Source organism: Oncorhynchus keta, chromosome 17 (assembly GCF_023373465.1).
Source record: "Oncorhynchus keta strain PuntledgeMale-10-30-2019 chromosome 17, Oket_V2, whole genome shotgun sequence".
NCBI classification, from domain to species: Eukaryota; Metazoa; Chordata; class Actinopteri; order Salmoniformes; family Salmonidae; genus Oncorhynchus; species Oncorhynchus keta.
The window spans coordinates 20,611,935-20,631,026 of NC_068437.1; the positions used below are offsets into that span (position 1 = coordinate 20,611,935).

Here is a 19,092-nt window from a genome sequence, read left to right on the forward strand (position 1 = left end):
TGACACCTTCCCTGCAGTCAAATCAACAAGCTGTTCCTTTTACTTCTGATGCCCTCCCTCTGCACTAGCACACCGGAGCCATTTCTTTGTGACGTTTTCCTTGTAAATTCAAATTAACGGAGTTCCTTAGTTTATGTCGCCCTCATTGAAGCTAACAGGCTGTTTGTTTATTTGCATATCTCCTTTACTGCCTCTGTGTAATAGAACAAATAAGCAGTTCCTCCCTGTGTCTCCCTCCCCCTGTAAAAGAACAAACAAATTCCCTTTATTTACATCTCGCTCTCTAGGTGATAGAGCAAGCTAGCTGTTCTTCATCGCATCTCCCTCCTGAGATGGAGATGCTTGAAATGTTGTAGCCATATTGTGAAATCAGGAGGGTTATCATTACACACCATTTCTATATCACATATTTATCTTGAAAACAAGTCATTCTTCAAAACCATTTTTAATTGAACGTAAAGTGCATGTACTTGGACACGCGCACACACACAAAATTCACAATAGATAAGGGGAAGCTTGCATCTCTGCGAAACTCAAACGAAAAAGTCAATATAGAACAGGAGCAAACAGATTAAAATAACCGACAGAAGTCATATCCTGTACAACACCTTGCTGTGGTAACCCGTGCCAATCTATCTTCCTCTAGCATTCACTCCTCATGTTTTCCTCCATCTATTTTGCTCACGGTCTTTCTTCATCTCATTCTGTCCTTTTTAATTATGCTTTTCTTAAAGAGAAGTGGAGTACAGCTCTCCTCCCCAAAACAGCTATGTTGCCATGGAAACTAGTAGGTGAAATCGAGACTTGTTTTTTGTGTTTCCAGGGAGAACCAGGTGGACAAAGATGTGCAAAAAGAATCTCTGTATTAAGCTGAACTGGCAAACTGATCATATGAACGATAAAGAAAAATCTGTTGATCCTGCTCAATTAATATTCTTACAGCAGGTCTCAGTGTTCATCAAATCTGTAGCTCTAGTAATAAACACAATTCCTATTTCAACACTAGGCTTGGGCGGTATCCAGATTATACCGACCTTATACCATCCTGGGATATTCAGTAATACCAACACAAGGGGCGCTATTTTCAAACCCCACTTCACCTCTGCAATCCAAATGTTAGCAATGCTAATAAATACATGTATAATCCCATAGAGAAAACAAACTAAATGCTGAAGAGCACATTGCACACAATCTCTGCTCTAAACCATTTGCAGGACAGACATCTCAGGTCAAAGTCATACAAGTAACTCAAAAATGCTACTCACAGTTTGTTGCACACAAAACAAATATTAGACAAAGGCGCTTGATCGAGGGGGGGATTCTCTGCTGTTTCCAAGCGAAGCTTGATTTTGGAAGAAGCTAACCACTTAGTTACTAAATTTGCAAATCAAAATGGCACATTGAAGAGCATTTTAGCACATTTTAGAAAGTTAGCTTAATAGTTATGAGATATCTAGCAGGCAAACATTCTTCTGGTGCGTGTTAGCAACTCACAAGGCTCCGGACTCTCCTTATTGTGTGCTTGTAAACAAACACCACGTGACTGGGGACGACCGGTAAGCTTCATAATTAACAACTGTGACAGGTAAAATGAAGACAATCTTCTCTAACATTGCACAAGTTGACAGCAGGTATTTACTTAAAAAGTAGCAACAAATATTCAAATGTATTTAAAAAAATATATATCAAAAGATAGACCGCTACGCTACGGCAATGCATCGCAGTGCTTGAGGCGTCACTACAGACCCGGATTCGATCCCAGGCCGTGACTGTTAGGTCAGCGCCAAGCCATGGAAAACCATACAGCCATTTTCCAATCAAGGAGAGGTGTCACAAAAGTCAGAAATAGCATTAAAATGAATCACTTACCTTTGATGATCTTCATCTGATGGCATTCCCATGTCTCCATGTTAGACAATAAATGTTAGTTTTGTTCGATAAAGTTCTTCTTTATGTCCAAATACCTCCCTTTTGTTTGTGCGTTTAGTCCAGTTATCCAAATGCACAAAGCGCTCTCACAAAGTCCAGACGAAAAGACATGTCAAACGATGTATATAATCAATCTTTAGGATGTTTTTATCATATATCTTCAATAATATTCCAACCGGACAATTCCTTTGTCATTAGAAAGGAAAGGGAACGGAGCTCGTGCTCACGGCCGGGCACGACAAACTCCAAGGCTTTCAGCCTGACCACTGGTTGAAACAGCTCTTATTCGCTCCCCTTACACAGAAGCCTGAAACCATTTTCTAAAGACTGTTGACATCTAGTGGAAGCCTTAGGAAGTGCAATATACAGTATATTGGATAGGCAAATCACTTTAAAAAACTGCAAACCGTAGAAAAATCCAACCAGGAAGTGGGAAATGAAGGTTGTGGCTTAACATATGAGTTCTGTTATACTCAGACATTATTGCAACAGTTTGAAACTTTAGAGTATTTTCTATCCAAATATACTAATTATATACAGATTCTAGCTTCTGGGCCTGAGTAGCAGGCTTTGGCGGGTCATGTTTCGGAGGACGCATGACTCGACTTTCGCATCTGACGAGCGTGTTGGGGAGTTGCAGCGATGAGAGAAGATTGTAATTGTATTGCAATTGGATATCAGGATTTTTTTTTTTTTTACCTTTATTTAACCAGGCAAGTCAGTTAAGAACACATTCTTATTTTCAATGACGGCCTGGGAACAGTGGGTTAACTGCCTGTTCAGGGGCAGAACGACAGATTTGTACCTTGTCAGCTCGGGGGTTTGAACTTGCAACCTTCCGGTTACTAGTCCAACGCTCTAACCACTAGGCTACGCTGCCGCCCCAGCGTGGAGAAGAGGGTAAAAAAATAACAATAAATACAGTATATACAGTGGGGCAAAAAAGTATTTAGTCAGCCACCAATTGTGCAAGTTCTCCCACTTAAACTATGACAGACAAAATGAGAAGAAAAAAAAATCCAGAAAATCACATTGTAGGATATTTAATGAATTTATTTGCAAATTATGGTGGAAAATAAGTATTTGGTCACCTACAAACAAGTTAGATTTCTGGCTCTCACAGACCTGTAACTTCTTATTTAAGAGGCTCCTCTGTCCTCCACTCATTACCTGTATTAATGGCACCTGTTTGAACTTGTTATCAGTATAAAATACACCTGTCCACAACCTCAAACAGTCACACTCCAAACTCCACTATGGCCAAGACCAAAGAGCTGTCAAAGGACACCAGAAACAAAATTGTAGACCTGCACCAGGCTGGGAAGTCTGAATCTGCAATAGGTAAGCAGCTTGGTTTGAAGAAATCAACTGTGGGAGCAATTATTAGGAAATGGAAGACATACAAGACCACTGATAATCTCCCTCGATCTGGGGCTCCACACAAGATCTCACCCCATGGGGTCAAAATGATCACAAGAACGGTGAGCAAAAACCCCAGAATCACACGAGGGGACCTAGTGAATGATGAATGACCTGCAGAGAGCTGGGACCAAAGTAACAAAGCCTACCATCAGTAGCACACTACGCCGCCAGGGACTCAAATCCTGCAGTGCCAGACGTGTCCCCCTGCTTAAGCCAGTACATGTCCAGGCCCGTCTGAAGTTTGCTAGAGAGCATTTGGATGGTCCAGAAGAAGATTGGGAGAATGTCATATGGTCAGATGAAACCAAAATATAACTTTTTGGTAAAAACTCAACTCATCGTGTTTGGAGGACAAAGAATGCTGAGTTGCATCCAAAGAACACCATACCTACTGAGACGAATGGGGTGGAAACATCATGCTTTGGGGCTGTTTTTCTGCAAAGGGAGCAGGACGACTGAACCGTTTAAAGGAAAGAATGAATGGGGCCATGTATCGTGAGATTTTGAGTGAAAACCTTCCATCAGCAAGGGCATTGAAGATGAAATGTGGCTGGGTCTTTCAGCATGACAATGATCCCAAACACACCGCCCGGGCAACGAAGGAGTGGCTTCGTAAGAAGCATTTCAAGGTCCTGGAGTGGCCTAGCCAGTCTCCAGATCTCAACCCCATAGAAAATCTTTGGAAGGAGTTGAAAGTCCATGTTGCTCAGCAACAGCCCCAAAACATCACTGCTCTATAGGAGATCTGCATGAAGGAATGGGCCAAAATACCAGCAACAGTGTGTGAAAATCTTGTGAAGACATTTGACCTCGGTCATTGTTATATACCCTTTGTTGGCAGTGTTGAGATAAGTATTTTGTCAATAACAAAAGTTTATTTTCCACCATAATTTGCAAATCAATTCATTAAAAATCCTGCAATGTGATTTTCTGGATTTTTTTCCCTCATTTTGTCTGTCATAGTTGAAGTGTACCTATGATGACAATTACAGGCCTCTCATCTTTTTAAGTGGGAGAACTTGCACAATTGGTGGCTGACAATACTTTTTTGCCCCACTGTATCTCCCAAGCCTATTCAATACTGTGCTCACCTTATTAAATTATCAAACCCCATGTGTCTTGATAGGATGTTTATATCAATATATCTGTTGATGCATGTCATTTGACAAAACAAAAAAAACTAAAAAATATAGAAAAACAGACCATTCAATTCATTGTGAATTTAAGAATGTATAGGTAAACCAATAGCCAGGTCCTTTTGCATTCTGATGCAACTAAAAGATGCATGAAATCATCTATTCACAATATGCAGCATCACATCTCTCCTTCCATTATATAGCCATTATGGGTATTGCTAGCCAAGTACTCTCCATTTTCTAATTAGCACATGTTACAAACATCCGAGACCAGTAATAATAATAATGGCAGTTGCCTCTGGGTAGCTTGTATGAAGGATATACAATTAATACATTCTCAATTGCAGCCTGAAACTGAGTGATTTAGAGAGAGGACACAGTGGTTGAAAGGCACATAACTTTGTAACACAGCATCAGTCTGCAGAAGGTGAGATATTGGAGGCGCATTATCAGGCATGACCTAGTGGACTGGAGGTGAATCAATTCAAGCTGTGACTGGTGTATGGGGACAACTCCATATACTGATTGTGACTTGCACAATGTGTGGTTTGATCTAATCAGAGATACACCAGAGACAAGCTGTAGTGGATGTGCACGTGTATGCAACCTTTACCCTGTTCTCTTCTCTCACCCAATAAACATTAGACACTGTGTGGTTTCCTCTTTGCCAATTCCTTGATCAACTTTACACCGACTGTGGTTCTGTTGTACTAGTAATACTAGCAGAGTACTTTAGGAAAGTACTTTCAACATTCGGGCTCCCGAGTGGCGCAGCGGTCTAAGGCACTGCATCACAGTGCAAGAGGCGTCACTGAGATGCCAAGGTAAAAGGTGGTAAAATAAATAAAAACATTGCACAAATGTAACAATTTATAATAAATATAAAAAAATAAATACACATTTTTGGCATTTGGAAGACGATAAGATCAAAGTGAAATAGATTATGGGATACAGAGCAAATTGATCAAGCATTGCATTATACAATGCTGGAAAATAACCATTACATAACTAATGGAAATATATGACACTTGGCTTGGATTTATTTATCCTTAACTAGGCAAGTCAGTTAAGAACCAATTCTTATTTACAATGACGGCCTACCCCGGCCAACGCTGGGCCAATTGTGCATCGCCCTATGGGACTCCCAATCACGGCCGGATGTGATGCAGCCTGGAGTCGAACCAGGGACTGCAGTGACGCCTCTTGCACTGAAATGCAGTGCCTTAGACCGCTTTCTTTCACCCCTCTGCGCCACTCAGGAGCCCTTGATAACACATTGATCATTTTTTTTTAAAGAATATGATTGTGCAAACATGACTTCCCAAATTTCATGCAAATGGCCACTGTACTGTGTCAAAATGAATGATGCAGAACTGTGTGTTAAACAGCTGCACACACAGTAGAGCTACTGTGACAAAACAGGTTACCATTATTACTACAGTAACTTCCCTCAATAATAATAAGGAACCAAACAGTAGGTTGTAAATTACCCACCAGGTTGCTGTCTAAAACAAGCTATCGTGAAGGACCCTGTAACTGGGATTTCACTATGAACATTACAAAACAACAAACACAAAACTAAATAAATCTAAACGGTATCACGTTGGGACATGTACTGTGAGATCTGTGACAGAGACAAAATAGAGCCCAGTCAGGACCTCACCACAGCTGCGTTTCCAAAGGCTCTCATATGACAAGTTCTCCTCATGCCACATTAACCAGCTCACTGTCCTTTCTTTCACCCCTCTGCTACTCCCTCACTTAGAAATACCAAGGATCCCATGTATTGTCTCAGAGTATTGGATACACAAATACATACATACTGAACAAAATATAAAATGCAACAATTTTGAGTTACAGTTTATAAGGAAATCAGTCAATTGAAATGAATTCATTAGGCCCTAATCTATTGATTTCACATAAATGGAAATAAGCCCATTCACCTGGGAGCCAGGACCACCCACTGGGGAGCCAGACCCAGCCAATCAGAATGAGTTTTTCCCCCCAAAAAAGGCTTTATTAAAGACAGAAATACTCCTCAGTTTCATCAGCTGTCCGATTGGCTGTTCTCAGATAATCCTGCAGGTGAAGAAGATGGATGTGGAGGTCCTGGGTAGGCGTGGTTACACATGGTCTGCGGGTGAAGAAGCTGGATGTGGAGGTCCTGGGTAGGCGTGGTTACACATGGTCTGCGGGTGAAGAAGCTGGATGTGGAGGTCCTGGGTAGGCGTGGTTACACATGGTCTGCGGGTGAAGAAGCTGGATGTGGAGGTCCTGGGTAGGCGTGGTTACACATGGTCTGCGGGTGAAGAAGCTGGATGTGGAGGTCCTGGGTAGGCGTGGTTACACATGGTCTGCGGGTGAAGAAGCTGGATGTGGAGGTCCTGGGTAGGCGTGGTTACACATGGTCTGCGGGTGAAGAAGCTGGATGTGGAGGTCCTGGGTAGGCGTGGTTACACATGGTCTGCGGGTGAAGAAGCTGGATGTGGAGGTCCTGGGTAGGCGTGGTTACACATGGTCTGCGGGTGAAGAAGCTGGATGTGGAGGTCCTGGGTAGGCGTGGTTACACATGGTCTGCGGGTGAAGAAGCTGGATGTGGAGGTCCTGGGTAGGCGTGGTTACACATGGTCTGCGGGTGAAGAAGCTGGATGTGGAGGTCCTGGGTAGGCGTGGTTACACATGGTCTGCGGGTGAGGCCGGTTAGACTTCCTGCCAAATGCTCTACAACGATGTTGGAAGCAGCTTATGGTAGAGAAATTAACATTACATTCTGACAACAGATTTGGTAGACCTTCCTGCAGTCAACATGCTAATTGCACACTCCCATCTGTGGTAGGCCTCCCGGGTGGCGCAGTGGTCTAAGGCACTGCATTGCTAGCTGTGCCACCAGAAATTCTGGGTTTGAGGCCAGCCTGCCGCGACAGAGAGGCCCATAGGGCTGCGCACAATTGGCCCCGTGTCGTCCGGGTTAGGGAGGGTTTGGCCAGCAGGGATATCCTCAAACTAACAGGGATGGAACAACTTTGTGCACAACATTTGAGATGAATAAGCTTCTTGTGTGTATGGAACATTTCTGGGCACTTTTATTTCAGCTCACGAAACATTGGACCAACACTTTACATGTTGTGCCAAGCATACGCACTGTCGTGGAAGCAAGGTCCGATTCACTTCCGACACCAATGTAACGAAACAGCAGGGAGCATGTCTCGAACCCCTGACCTTCGAGCCCGAGGTCCGGCGCACTATCGACTGTGCTGTAAAAGCATGCTCGTGCGGCAGAGTCGATTTCCGCGCTTATAAACCCAGGGTCGTCTCAGTATATTTGCGAGCACCTGCTCCAGTGTTACTGTACAGATTGGGTTACAACAAAAAAGGTGGCAAGCTCAAACTTACAGTAGTTTAGTACAAGATGGCATAGACAGACAATTCACCCTGTTTCTAGTTCCTAGCCACGTTTGCAGTATTTTTTTTTTTAAGTATTATTTCTTACATTATTTGCTCAGAATGTTTCCTACAGCCGAAAACAACATCTGGACATCAGATCGGCGGTCACTCACCAACATTTTGACTTCCTTGGCCTGGATCCTTTTTGGACTTACGAGGCAGCCTCATTCATCCCGAGAGCTACACCAAAACGGCAACGCCGAAGTAAAACACATTTCACTGCATCTATCCGGTGTACACTACCTTTCAAAAGTTTGGGGTCACTTAGAAAAATGCCCTTTTTTTTTAAAGCACTTTTTTTTTGTCCATTAAAATAACATCAAATTGATCTGAAATACAGTGTAGACATGGTTAATGTTGTAAATGACTAATGTTGCTGGAAACGGCAGATTTTTTAATGGAATATCTACATATGGGTACAGAGGCCCATTATCAGAAACCATCACTCACTCCTGTGTTCCAATGGCACGTTTTTGTTAGCTAATTCAAGTTTATCATTTAAAAAAGGCTAACTGATCTTTAGAAACTCCTTTTGCCATTAAGTTAGCACAGCTGAAAACGGTTGTGCTGATTAAAGAAACAAAACTGGCCTTCTTTAGACTAGTTGAGTATCTGGAGCATCAGCATTTGTGGGTTTGATTAGATTTCAGGCTCAAAAATGGCCAGAAACAAAGATCTTTCTTCTGAAACTCAGTCTAATCTTGTTCTGAGAAATCACAGCTATCCCATGAGAGAAATTGCCAAGAAACCATGTCGCAGACACTGACACCGCACTCAAACACTAACCACATTCTTTGCCCGCCTCGAGGGGGAATAAAGAGCCGCAGACGTGACTCCTACCGCTCGCGAGGACTGTGTGATCCCGATCTCCGTGGCCAACGTGAGTAAGACATTCAAGCAATGCTGTTCAACTTTCAACTACAGCTTAAACTTCAACACCATAGAGCCGCCCAAGCTCATCACTGAACCGCTCTCTGTGCAACTGTGTCATAGACTTCCTGAAGGGCCGACCCTAACTAAGTGTTGAAGGTAGACAACAACACCTCCGCCACACTGATCCTCAACACAGGGCGTGTGCTTCTACCCCTTCTGTACTCCCTGTTCACCCATGACAGTTTGGCTATGCATGTCTCCAACTTAATCATCAAGCTCGCTGATGACCACGGTGGTAGGCCTGATTACCAACAACAACGAGACAGCCTACAGGGAGGTGAGATACCAGGTGGAGTTGTGCCAGGAACCTCTCCCTTAATGTCAACAAAGCGTAGGAGCTGATTTTGAACACGCCCCATTGACAGCTCTTTCATGTGAACAAAAACTGAAGACCTGAAATTGTCCCTCCATACATTGACAACATGCATCACCGCCTGGTATTGCAACTGCACCACCGACAACCGCAAGGCTCTCCAGAGGGTGGTGCGGTCAGCCCAAAGTATCACAGGGCCCCCTCCAGCACATCTACAGCACCCTTCGCAGGAAAGAAAAGATTATCATCAAGGCCATGGCCGCTAACATCTAGGATGAGGAGACCGTACAGGTTTAACAAAGCTGGGACCGAGCGACTGAAAAACAGCTTCAATCTGTGATCTGCTTAATCTAACACATTGCACAAGTTGACTGCAGGTATTTACTTATATTGCTACCAATATTAAAATAAAAAGGAATGGTTTCAACAGTATTGACAGTATTGAAAAACCATCAAGTGGCTATTTCCAAACACCCCGGTATACGGTACAGTGGGAAGGTATTCAGATCCCTTGACTTTTCCCACATTGTTACATTACAGCCTTATTCTAAAAATGAATTTTTTTAAAAGATTAAAGTCCGTCAATCTACACACAATACCCCATACTGACAAAGAAAAAACAGGATTTTATAAATGTTTTCAAATGTATAAAAATGACTAAAAACAGAAATAGGTTATTTACATAAGTATTCAGACCCTTTGCTATGAGACTGGAAATTGAGCACAGGTGCATCCTGTTTCCATTGATCATCCTTGAGATGTTTCTACAACTTGGAGTCCACCTATGGTAAATTCAATTGATTGAAAATTATTTTAAAAGGCACACACACACACACACACACACACACACCTGTCTATATAAAAAGGTCAGTGCATGTCAGAGCAAAACCCAAGCCATGATGTAGAATGCGTTGTCCGTAGAGCCCCGAGATTGTGTCGAGGCACAGATCTGGGGAAGGGTACCAAAACAATTCTGCAGCCTTGATGGTCCAAGAACAGTGGCCTCCATCATGCTTAGATGGTGGTTCCAAACTTCTTCCAAGACTCTTCCTAGAGCTGGCCACCCGGCCAAACTGAGCAATAGGGGGAGAAGGGCATTGGACAAGGAGGTGACCAAGAACCCGATGGTCAGTCTGACAGAGCTCTAGATTTCCTCTGCTGAGACGGGATAACCTTCCAGAAGGACAACCATCTCTTGAGAACTCCACCAATCAGGCCTTTATGGTAGTGGTCAGACGGAAGTCACTCCTCAGTAAAACATCACATGACAGCCCAATTGGAATTCGCCGAAAGGCACCTAAAGACTCTCAGTCCATGAGAAACAATTCTCTGGTCTGATAAAACCAATATTGAACTCTTTGGCCTGAATGCCAAGTGTCTGGAGCATCAGCTGTGGGGATGTTTTTCAGTGGAAGGACTGGGAAACTAGTCAGGATTGAGACAAAGATGAACAGAGCAAAGTGCAGCGAGAAGCTTGATGAAAACCTGCTCCAGAGCACTCAGGACCTGGGGCAAAGGATCAACTTACAACAGGACAACCACCCTAAGTACACAGCCAAGACAATGCAGGAGTGGCTTTGGGACAAGTCTCTGAATGTCCTTGAGTGGCCCAGCCAGAGCCCAGACTTGAACCCGATCTAACATCTCTGGAGATACCTGAAAATAGTTGTGCAGCAAACGCTCCCCATCCAACCTGACAAAGCTTGAAAGGATCTGCAGAGAAGAATGGGAGAAACTCCCCAAATATAGATGTGCCAAGCCTGTAGTGTCATACCCAAGGAGACTCAAGACTGTAAACGCTGCCAAAAGGTGCTTCAACAAAGTACTGAGTAAAGGGGCTGAATACTCATGTGATATTTCCTTATTTAAAAAAAAATAAATAAAAATAAAAAACCAACATGTCTAAAATCCTGTTTTTGCTTTGTCATTATTGGGTATAGATTGATGAGGGTAAAAAAAAATATTGAATCAATTTTAGAATAAGGCTGTAACATTAAATGTGGAAAAGGTCAAGGGGTCTGAAAACTTTCTGAAGGAACACACAAAAAAAAAGATATGGGGGATTGGAAATGATAGACAATTATATTGATGGAAGCTACAAGCTGATCTGCCCCCTAAAGAAAAATATCTCCATTAGCAATGCCAAGTGTCGGCTGGAGTGGTGTAAAGGGCGACGCTATTGGACTCTGGAGCAGCCTTCTCTGGAGTGATGAATCACGCTTCACCGTCTGGCAGTCTGATGGACGAATCTGGGTTAGGCAGATGCCAGGAAAACGCCATCAGCCCCAATGCAGTGCTAACTATAAAGTTAGGTGGAGAAGGAATAATTGTCTGGGGCCATTTTTCAAGGTTTGGGCTAGGCCCCTTAGTTCCAGTGAAGGGAAATCTTAACGCTGCAGCATACAATGTCATTCTAGACTATTCTGTGCTTCCAACTTTCTGTCAACAATTTGGGGGCCCTCTCCTCTCCTGTTCCAGCATGACAAAGCCCCCATGTACAAAGTGAGATCCATACAGAAATGGTTTGTCGAGATCGGTGTGGAAGAACTTGACTGGCCTGCACAGATCCCTGACATCAACCTCATCGAACACCTTTGGGATGAATTGATACGCTGATTGCGAGCCAGGCTGCACCTGCAATAACATCTGCAAATATGTGTACACGACATATAAACTTAAGTTTAAATTTGACTTCAGTTCAAATATCTATAACATTTCCTGTAAAGGGATTTCTGATTAACACCTCTTGGTCCAATTAGCACAAAGCTAAAACCCCTGCTCATCATTGTTATGGCATACAGTAGGCCTAGGCGCAAAGGTTAGACGCTTAAGGTGGTAAGCCACTGTACACTTCTAATAAGACTGTAAACATATATATTTTTCAATATTTACTAACGACATGCCAGTGGCTTGGAGTGAGTCTATGTATGCGGATGACTCAACACGTCAGTTACCACAGTGACTGAAATGACCGCAACACTTAAAGAGCTGCAGTTTCAGAATAGGTGACAAGGAATAAGTTAGTCCTAAATATTTCAAAAACTAAAAGCAGCCGAGCTGTCTGTTTGAACTACTGGCACACAGCTCAGAGACCCATGCATACCACACAAGACATGCCACCAGAGGTCTCTTCACAGACCCCAAGTCCAGAACAGACTATGGGAGGTGCACAATACAGAGCCTTGACTACATGCAACACTATTCCACATCAAGTAACTCATGCAAGCGGTAAAATTAGATTTGTAAAAATATACACCTTATGGAACAGCGGGGACTGTGATGCAACACAAACATAGATACAAACACCCGATAACATACACAGATTGTGTTATAGATATGTGGTAGTAAAGTACTTAATACGTTGTGAAATCTGCTGTGACTTAAACATTACAATACAAATGTATAACTGCCTTAATTTTGCTGGACCCGAGGAGGATCCATAATAAATACAAACACAGGACAGGTGACAAACAGGCCTATCTATGCCTATATGTCTAAAATGAATTTCATTATTTTGTTACACACTTTCTGTCTTTCTCCCACTACTGCATGTCCTGGCAAAGGGAAAGTCCAATTCAGATCAATAATAAGAAACCAGATATGGCAGGGCACGGCAGCTTCATTACAGACAATAAGTCAAATCTTCTCATAATGGGTGATTATCCCCCAAAAAGGTCATGTATTTGAATGTGAACACAGTATTGATGTCTGCCATGAGGTTCTACGAGGCTTCAGTGTGTCACAAATGTGTATTATACATCTCTTCACTTCATTGTACGCTACAATATTAGCCCTAGGTGGAGTATGACGTGGAAAACCATTTGGGCTTTTTAGGTCTTACTTTATTTTGTGTTTAGATAGTGTGTTCAGTTTCTTGCTGATAGTGTTCAGTTTCTTGCTGATAGTGAGGTATCTCTGTCCAATCTGAGCCCTTTGGGGAGCAATGTGGCCTAACCCTTCTTTATTAGATAGTCAACCTCCCATTCTTAGTTTGTGTTTGCTTCAAGATAGAACAGGACCCTTGAAATATCAGAACTGCAAGATCATTTTTATTGGAGGCCTTTGAAAAGGAGGAGTGACAGGAAGTTCTTGAAATAGGTTAGTGTTATGCAAATATGATGCAGGTTCTCAATAGTGACTGCCCTATGCTTAATTAAGTAGTGAGTCACTTCTCATACTGGTCCCTAAGACCTCTTTATAAAGTAGCCTACCTCAATTATTGAAACTGAAGCATCCACAGGGCTGGCTTTTCCCCCCCTAATGTAAATAATGACAGGAAAGGAGGAAGTCTGATGTATTAGCACTTGGAATGTGAGAAAATGCCACTGAAAATGTTGGGACGTGGCTCCGGTTTAAGTGAGTTTGGTTACCCAATACAACATTCGAATAGAACTCCAATAAGTCGTTATTAGTACAAAACAACTGTTCTGCACTATCATCTGTGATTGAACTAGTTATTGACCGGACTCGTCTGATATATAGTCAAGCTAGTGGAATTACAAGGTATGAGTGAAATTATTTACTTGGGGGCCTCAACGTGCAATTAATTAACCGTATGTGACCTTGTTATGAACACTATATTAGGGCTGGTCCAATTAAGTAGACTGGTCGATTGTTTGGTCGATAAGAAAATCTTGGTCGTCCAACAGCCTTAGTCGAGCAGTAGACAAAAAATATCATGGTGTACAAGACACCTGTCTGAATTGCGCCTGTATGATTGGACTGATCCATTATGGAGGCCGTGGGGGTGGCATAGTCCATCAGTCCAAGACATGCTACTGAAATTGTATAGGATTATAATACATAAGAACCATTGTGCAACACCAATAAAAAATATTTTATACCAAATGCAATCTCCCTCTTTGGATAGCGGTCGCTGTCCACAGTTCTGAAACACATCAGTGCGCTGTTGAATTGGCGCCTTTTCCTAGACCTTGTTGCTATGTGCATAATAGCAAAGTTAACCAGCATATTGGTGTTGAGAACAATACCGGAGGCAGCAGCAGCAGAATGAGGAGATGAGAAAACAGTCTGTCTTAAGAATTGTCTTAAGAAAAGTGAGGAGAAATTAAACCCAAACATAATTAGGTGTATAATAAATATCTTAACTGTTAAATGTGCCTGGCTTTATAAAATCGGCAATATATCTACAGAAATAAGACAGATCCTGCTTCTGTTGCCTGTTTGAGTGTTTAATAGCCTACTGACTCTGTAAGCACCAAACCTCAGGCAACATGTCAAGTAAATAAATGTACAAATTTGTCTGTTTTTAAATCTTCGTTTTGCTGTAATAAGGGATTTACACGTTTTTCCCGTTAGAACAGCCTCTGTTCCAAAAATAATTTAAAATAATGATTATTTTTCCTTTATCTCCTTATTATTACTATTATAAAACAACTTTTTTTTTTAACTTCACCCCATTTTCTCCCCAATTTCGTGGTATCGAATTGTTTTTTTAGTAGCTACTATCTTGTCTCATCGCTACAACTCCCATACGGGCTTGGAAGACACAAAGGTTGAAAGTCATGCGTCATCCGATACACAACCCAACCAAGCCGCACTGCTTCTATTTTAGAGAGGCATTTTATTGTCCCCAGCACAAGGTTCACCTGTGTAATAATCATGCTGTTTAATCAGCTTCTTGAGAGGGCTCACGAGTGGCGCAGCAGTCTAAGGCACTGCGTCTCAGCGCTTGAGTTTCGAATCCAGGCTGCATCAAAACCGGCCGTGATTGGGAGTCCCATAGGGCGGCACACAATTGGCCAGCGTCGGCCATTGTAAATAAGAATTTGTTCTTAACGGACACGCCTAGTTAAATAAAGGTTAAAAATCAAATATACCACACCTTTCAGGTGGATGAATTATCTTGGCCAGGGATAAATGCTCACTAACAGGAATGTAAACAAGTTCATGCACAACATTTTAGAGAATTTTTTTTTGTGCGTATGAAACATTTCTGGGATCTTTTATTTCAGCTTATGAAACATGGGATCAACACTAGAGGTTGACCGATTATGATTTTTCAATGCCGGTACCGATTATTGGAGGACCAAAAAAAGCCGATAACGATTAAATCGGCTCATTTTTATATGTAATAAATAACAATTACAACAATACTGAATGAACAATGACCACTATTATTTTAACGTAATATAATAAATCAAATCTATTTAGTCTCAAATAAATAAAACATGTTCAATTTGGTTTAATTAATGCAAAAACAGTGTTGGAGATGTAAAAGTGCCATGTAAAAAAAGCAAACATTTAATTAAGTTCCTTGCTCAGAACATATGAAAGCTGGTGGTTCCTTTTAACATGAGTCTTCAATATTCCCAGGTAAGAAATTTTAGGTTGTAGTTATTACAAGAATTATAGGACTCGCTCTCTCGATACCATTTGTGTTTGATATACCTTTGACTATTGGATGTTCTTATAGGCACTTTAGTATTGCCAGCCTAATCTCGGAGTTGATAGGCTTGAAGTCATAAACAGCGCTGTGCTTCAAGCATTGTTAAGAGCTGCTGTTTGAATGAACGCTTACGATGCCTGCTGCTGCCGACCACTACTCAGACTTAATTAATTATAATAAATACAGAAATATGAACCTTTGGTCATTAATATGGTCAGATCCGGAAACTATCATTTTGAAAACAAAATGTTACGGAACCGTTCTGTATTATCGCACGGGTGTCAAACCTAGGTCTAAATATTACTGTTACATTTAACAACCTAAAATGTTATGTCATAATTATGTAAAATTCTGGCAAATTAATTACAGTCTTTGTTAGGAATAAATGGCCTTTCAACAGTTTGCAACGAGCCAGGCGGCCCAAACTGCTGCATATACCCCGACTCTGCTTGCACTGAACGCAAGATTATATGCATTGATTATATGCAACGCAGAACAAGCTAGTTAACCTAGTAATATCATCAACCATGTGTAGTTAACTAGTGATGTGAAAATTGTGTTTTTTTTTAAATAAGATAAGCTTAATGCTAGCTAGCAACTTACCTTGGCTCCCTGCAGCCACAAGGTCCTTTTGATGCTGCACTCGCGTTACAGGTCAGCCTGCCACGCAGTCTACTCGTGGATTGCAAAGTAATCGGCATCCAAAAAGGCTGATTGGCAAGTTTTCATAACAATCGGTAAGCAGCCATGCCAATTAATCAGTCGACCTCTAATCAACACTTAACGTTAATGTTTTTGTTCAGTGTATATTTAAAACCCACATTCTTAGAAATAACTTTAATCTATGAGCTACGCTTGTTGACGGAAAATGAGGCGACCACTCGTGCGAATTAGCTATCTAGCACACTCCGAATACTAGTGTGTCAGCATACTCGGGAAGTGTAGCGGAAATGTAGTTTCATCGGGTGGAGACACCCATAACCTAGCTGTATGGATCTGTGCAAAACTGCATCTTTTTTTGTTTGAAGGATTCCTTCTCATTTATGAAAGTTAAGGCTTTTGAAGGATATGGCCCTTATCCCAAGCAAAGATTGAGGTTTCTAAATGTTAAAAAGGGTTGTAGTTCACGAGGCAGTCGTGGGAAAAGCTAATGGCATAGAACTGTAGGGTGAAGGCAGAATGCCATCTAGAGTTTGAGAGCTAGGCCTACGCCCCCTAAATCACAGTTGGTGTCAATTCAGTGAATTCAGGAAGTGCATTGAAATGTAATGCCTTAATTGATAAGTGCATATTGTTTGTGTATTTTATACATGAATTGGATTTCAATTAACTTATTGAATGTACTAAATTAAACTAAATTGACCGCTGACATGCTACACTATTCTAGGTGACAAATCCATAGGCGGCAGCTGTTGAGAGATCAATAACAGTAGACCCAATTCAGCTTCCATAGCCTATAGAAAACGTCATCAAATAAAACTTACGAGCGTGCCAGCCATCTCGCTGCTCACAAAACAATGTTTAATATATATATACACACACACATACATACATACACACACCATAATTTGTACTCTTATCAAATTACACGCTGGTGCTTGCCTATGTAGCACAACAGTAGGACAGCCATGTTTGATTAAACAAATAGTCCTAGAGATTATCAAATTGTATGTGAAAAACGTAGCCAGCTAGAATAAAAGCACAGCAAATAGGAGTCGTCCGAGGTTGCGTATAGGTGTAGCGACTAAACTGTCACGGAGGAGGGAAATAAAGCAACAATGTTGTGATCACATTATCAGCTGAGCAAATGGAACATGGAAGGTAACAAAGGAAACGCTACACGTTCAACAAATATTGGCTACATTTTCTGATGTTAGTGCCATACAAGTCAGTCGTCGTGCTTAATCGATGATCCCAAGTGAAAACAATGTCACCCACCCCCTCAAAAAATACATTAGGGCCTTTGGAAACAGTTAACTACAGTAGCAACTCACCGTCGCAGACGCCAGGCTGTTGTCTGTCAAGGTGAGGTGGTGCGGTTCCCATCTCCGTAAGAATTTTGAGGTTAGAATTTTGCTGAGGAAGGTCCGAGGGTGTTTGACCACACACACCTGGATGTCCCCTTCCTGTAGTAGTTTATATCGCATCCCGCTGCTGCAATGTTGCAGGGTTCTCTTGCACGGCCCGGCGCATAATTTATTATTATTCCCCTCCAACGGCGCAGACATCTCTCCAAGCAAAGGCTTGCTCTCCTCAGATTGATAGAATTGGTTATTATGTAGCTCGTTTCCCCCACCGCTGCTGTTAAAATCCATATTTATTTGGTCGCAAAAATTATCCTAGGAGGTAACAATGTATTACTTTTAGTAGTTAAAAAAATATATATATAAAAAGGAAAGCCGGCGGTGTGTAGATTGTAGGGCTTGAGAGCAAAACTACAGCGATGCGACCTCAATAGTTAAAATGGTGTTGCGGGCGGAAAACAGACACGGCGGAGACACTGACAGAAAAGCCATGAACGAATCTTTGGTGGGGGTATTTCACGACGGAGCAGTTATTGGGTAGGCAAATAATCCTTTATCCGTACAATGCCCACTACAACGTCGCGTTTTGCTCCCCCAACGATCTATTCAATATGTTTGGGCCATTGCCAGCCCCAGTTCAGCTAACATAATCCACAGATTTAACTCATACTAATCACGTAGCTCTGATACAAAAGACCTAAATCCAAAAGGCGACGGTTTTTTGTCTTTAAATGTTCATTGGCAAGGTTCCCTTTTCGGTCTTCCCTCTATCTTCGCAAAAGAACTTCGATAGAGCCACTTGGATTGGTCCTTTCTCGTTCATGTGATACCAAAGTGACGTCAATGGGGAGGCAAGCGGATGCGCTGTAAGTCTTTTAGCTCCACTGTCTGCTGTCTGTGCGATAGGAGGGCAGTTTCCTCAATACAAAAATGGAGGACGTACGACAAATGCGAATTATCTCTCGTCTAGCAGTGCCGTCTCCATTTTTGTTGAAGACGGCGTTTGACACAAATCTATCAGTCTATTCAATAAATGTTGCTGGGATTATGGGCCTTAAGAATCATGAGAAGACCTGATATGAAACTGAGGGCAACATATGCGAATATTTAATGTGAGGAAGTCGACCTATTTAATTAATTGTCGGTACAGTTTAAATTGCAAACAGAAAAAGGATTATTTTCAATTTTATTGCTAAATATTTTGCATTTTGATGCACACTAGGCTACAATAAGCATGAACCACAAACAGTTTCCCTTTAACTGTGACCTCAACGTTGGTACTTTGCAGAAACGATTGATAAGCATCCAAATTATCTGGTTGGGGAGTGCACAACACACCCCATTAAAACGGTTTCAGCAGTGGGTCAGAGACTACCAGTATCCATGTGTCCAGATTTCACCTAAGAAACAGTTGTTACAAACCCACTGAATATGACAGTCTATGTTGACAAGACTAGGGGCATGCTGAAGAGCATATTGAGT

The 19,092-nt window shown here is 41.9% G+C and overlaps 1 protein-coding gene across 2 annotated transcripts in view; it reads right to left on the reverse strand.

Moving 5' to 3' along the window:
- Positions 1 to 18,586, reverse strand: part of LOC118396617 (C-Maf-inducing protein-like) — a 34,267-nt gene extending 15,681 nt beyond the window's left edge. The window contains exon 1 of one of the 2 annotated variants that reach the window (XM_035790918.2): positions 17,581 to 18,586. In XM_035790918.2, the coding sequence (XP_035646811.1) occupies positions 17,581 to 17,901 (321 nt within the window). In that variant the 5' untranslated portion in view covers positions 17,902 to 18,586. Of the gene's footprint in view, positions 1 to 16,189; positions 16,571 to 17,580 lie in introns of those variants that run through there. The other variant, XM_052465684.1, reaches the window with a different exon arrangement.
- Between the last annotated feature and the right edge of the window lie 506 nt (positions 18,587 to 19,092).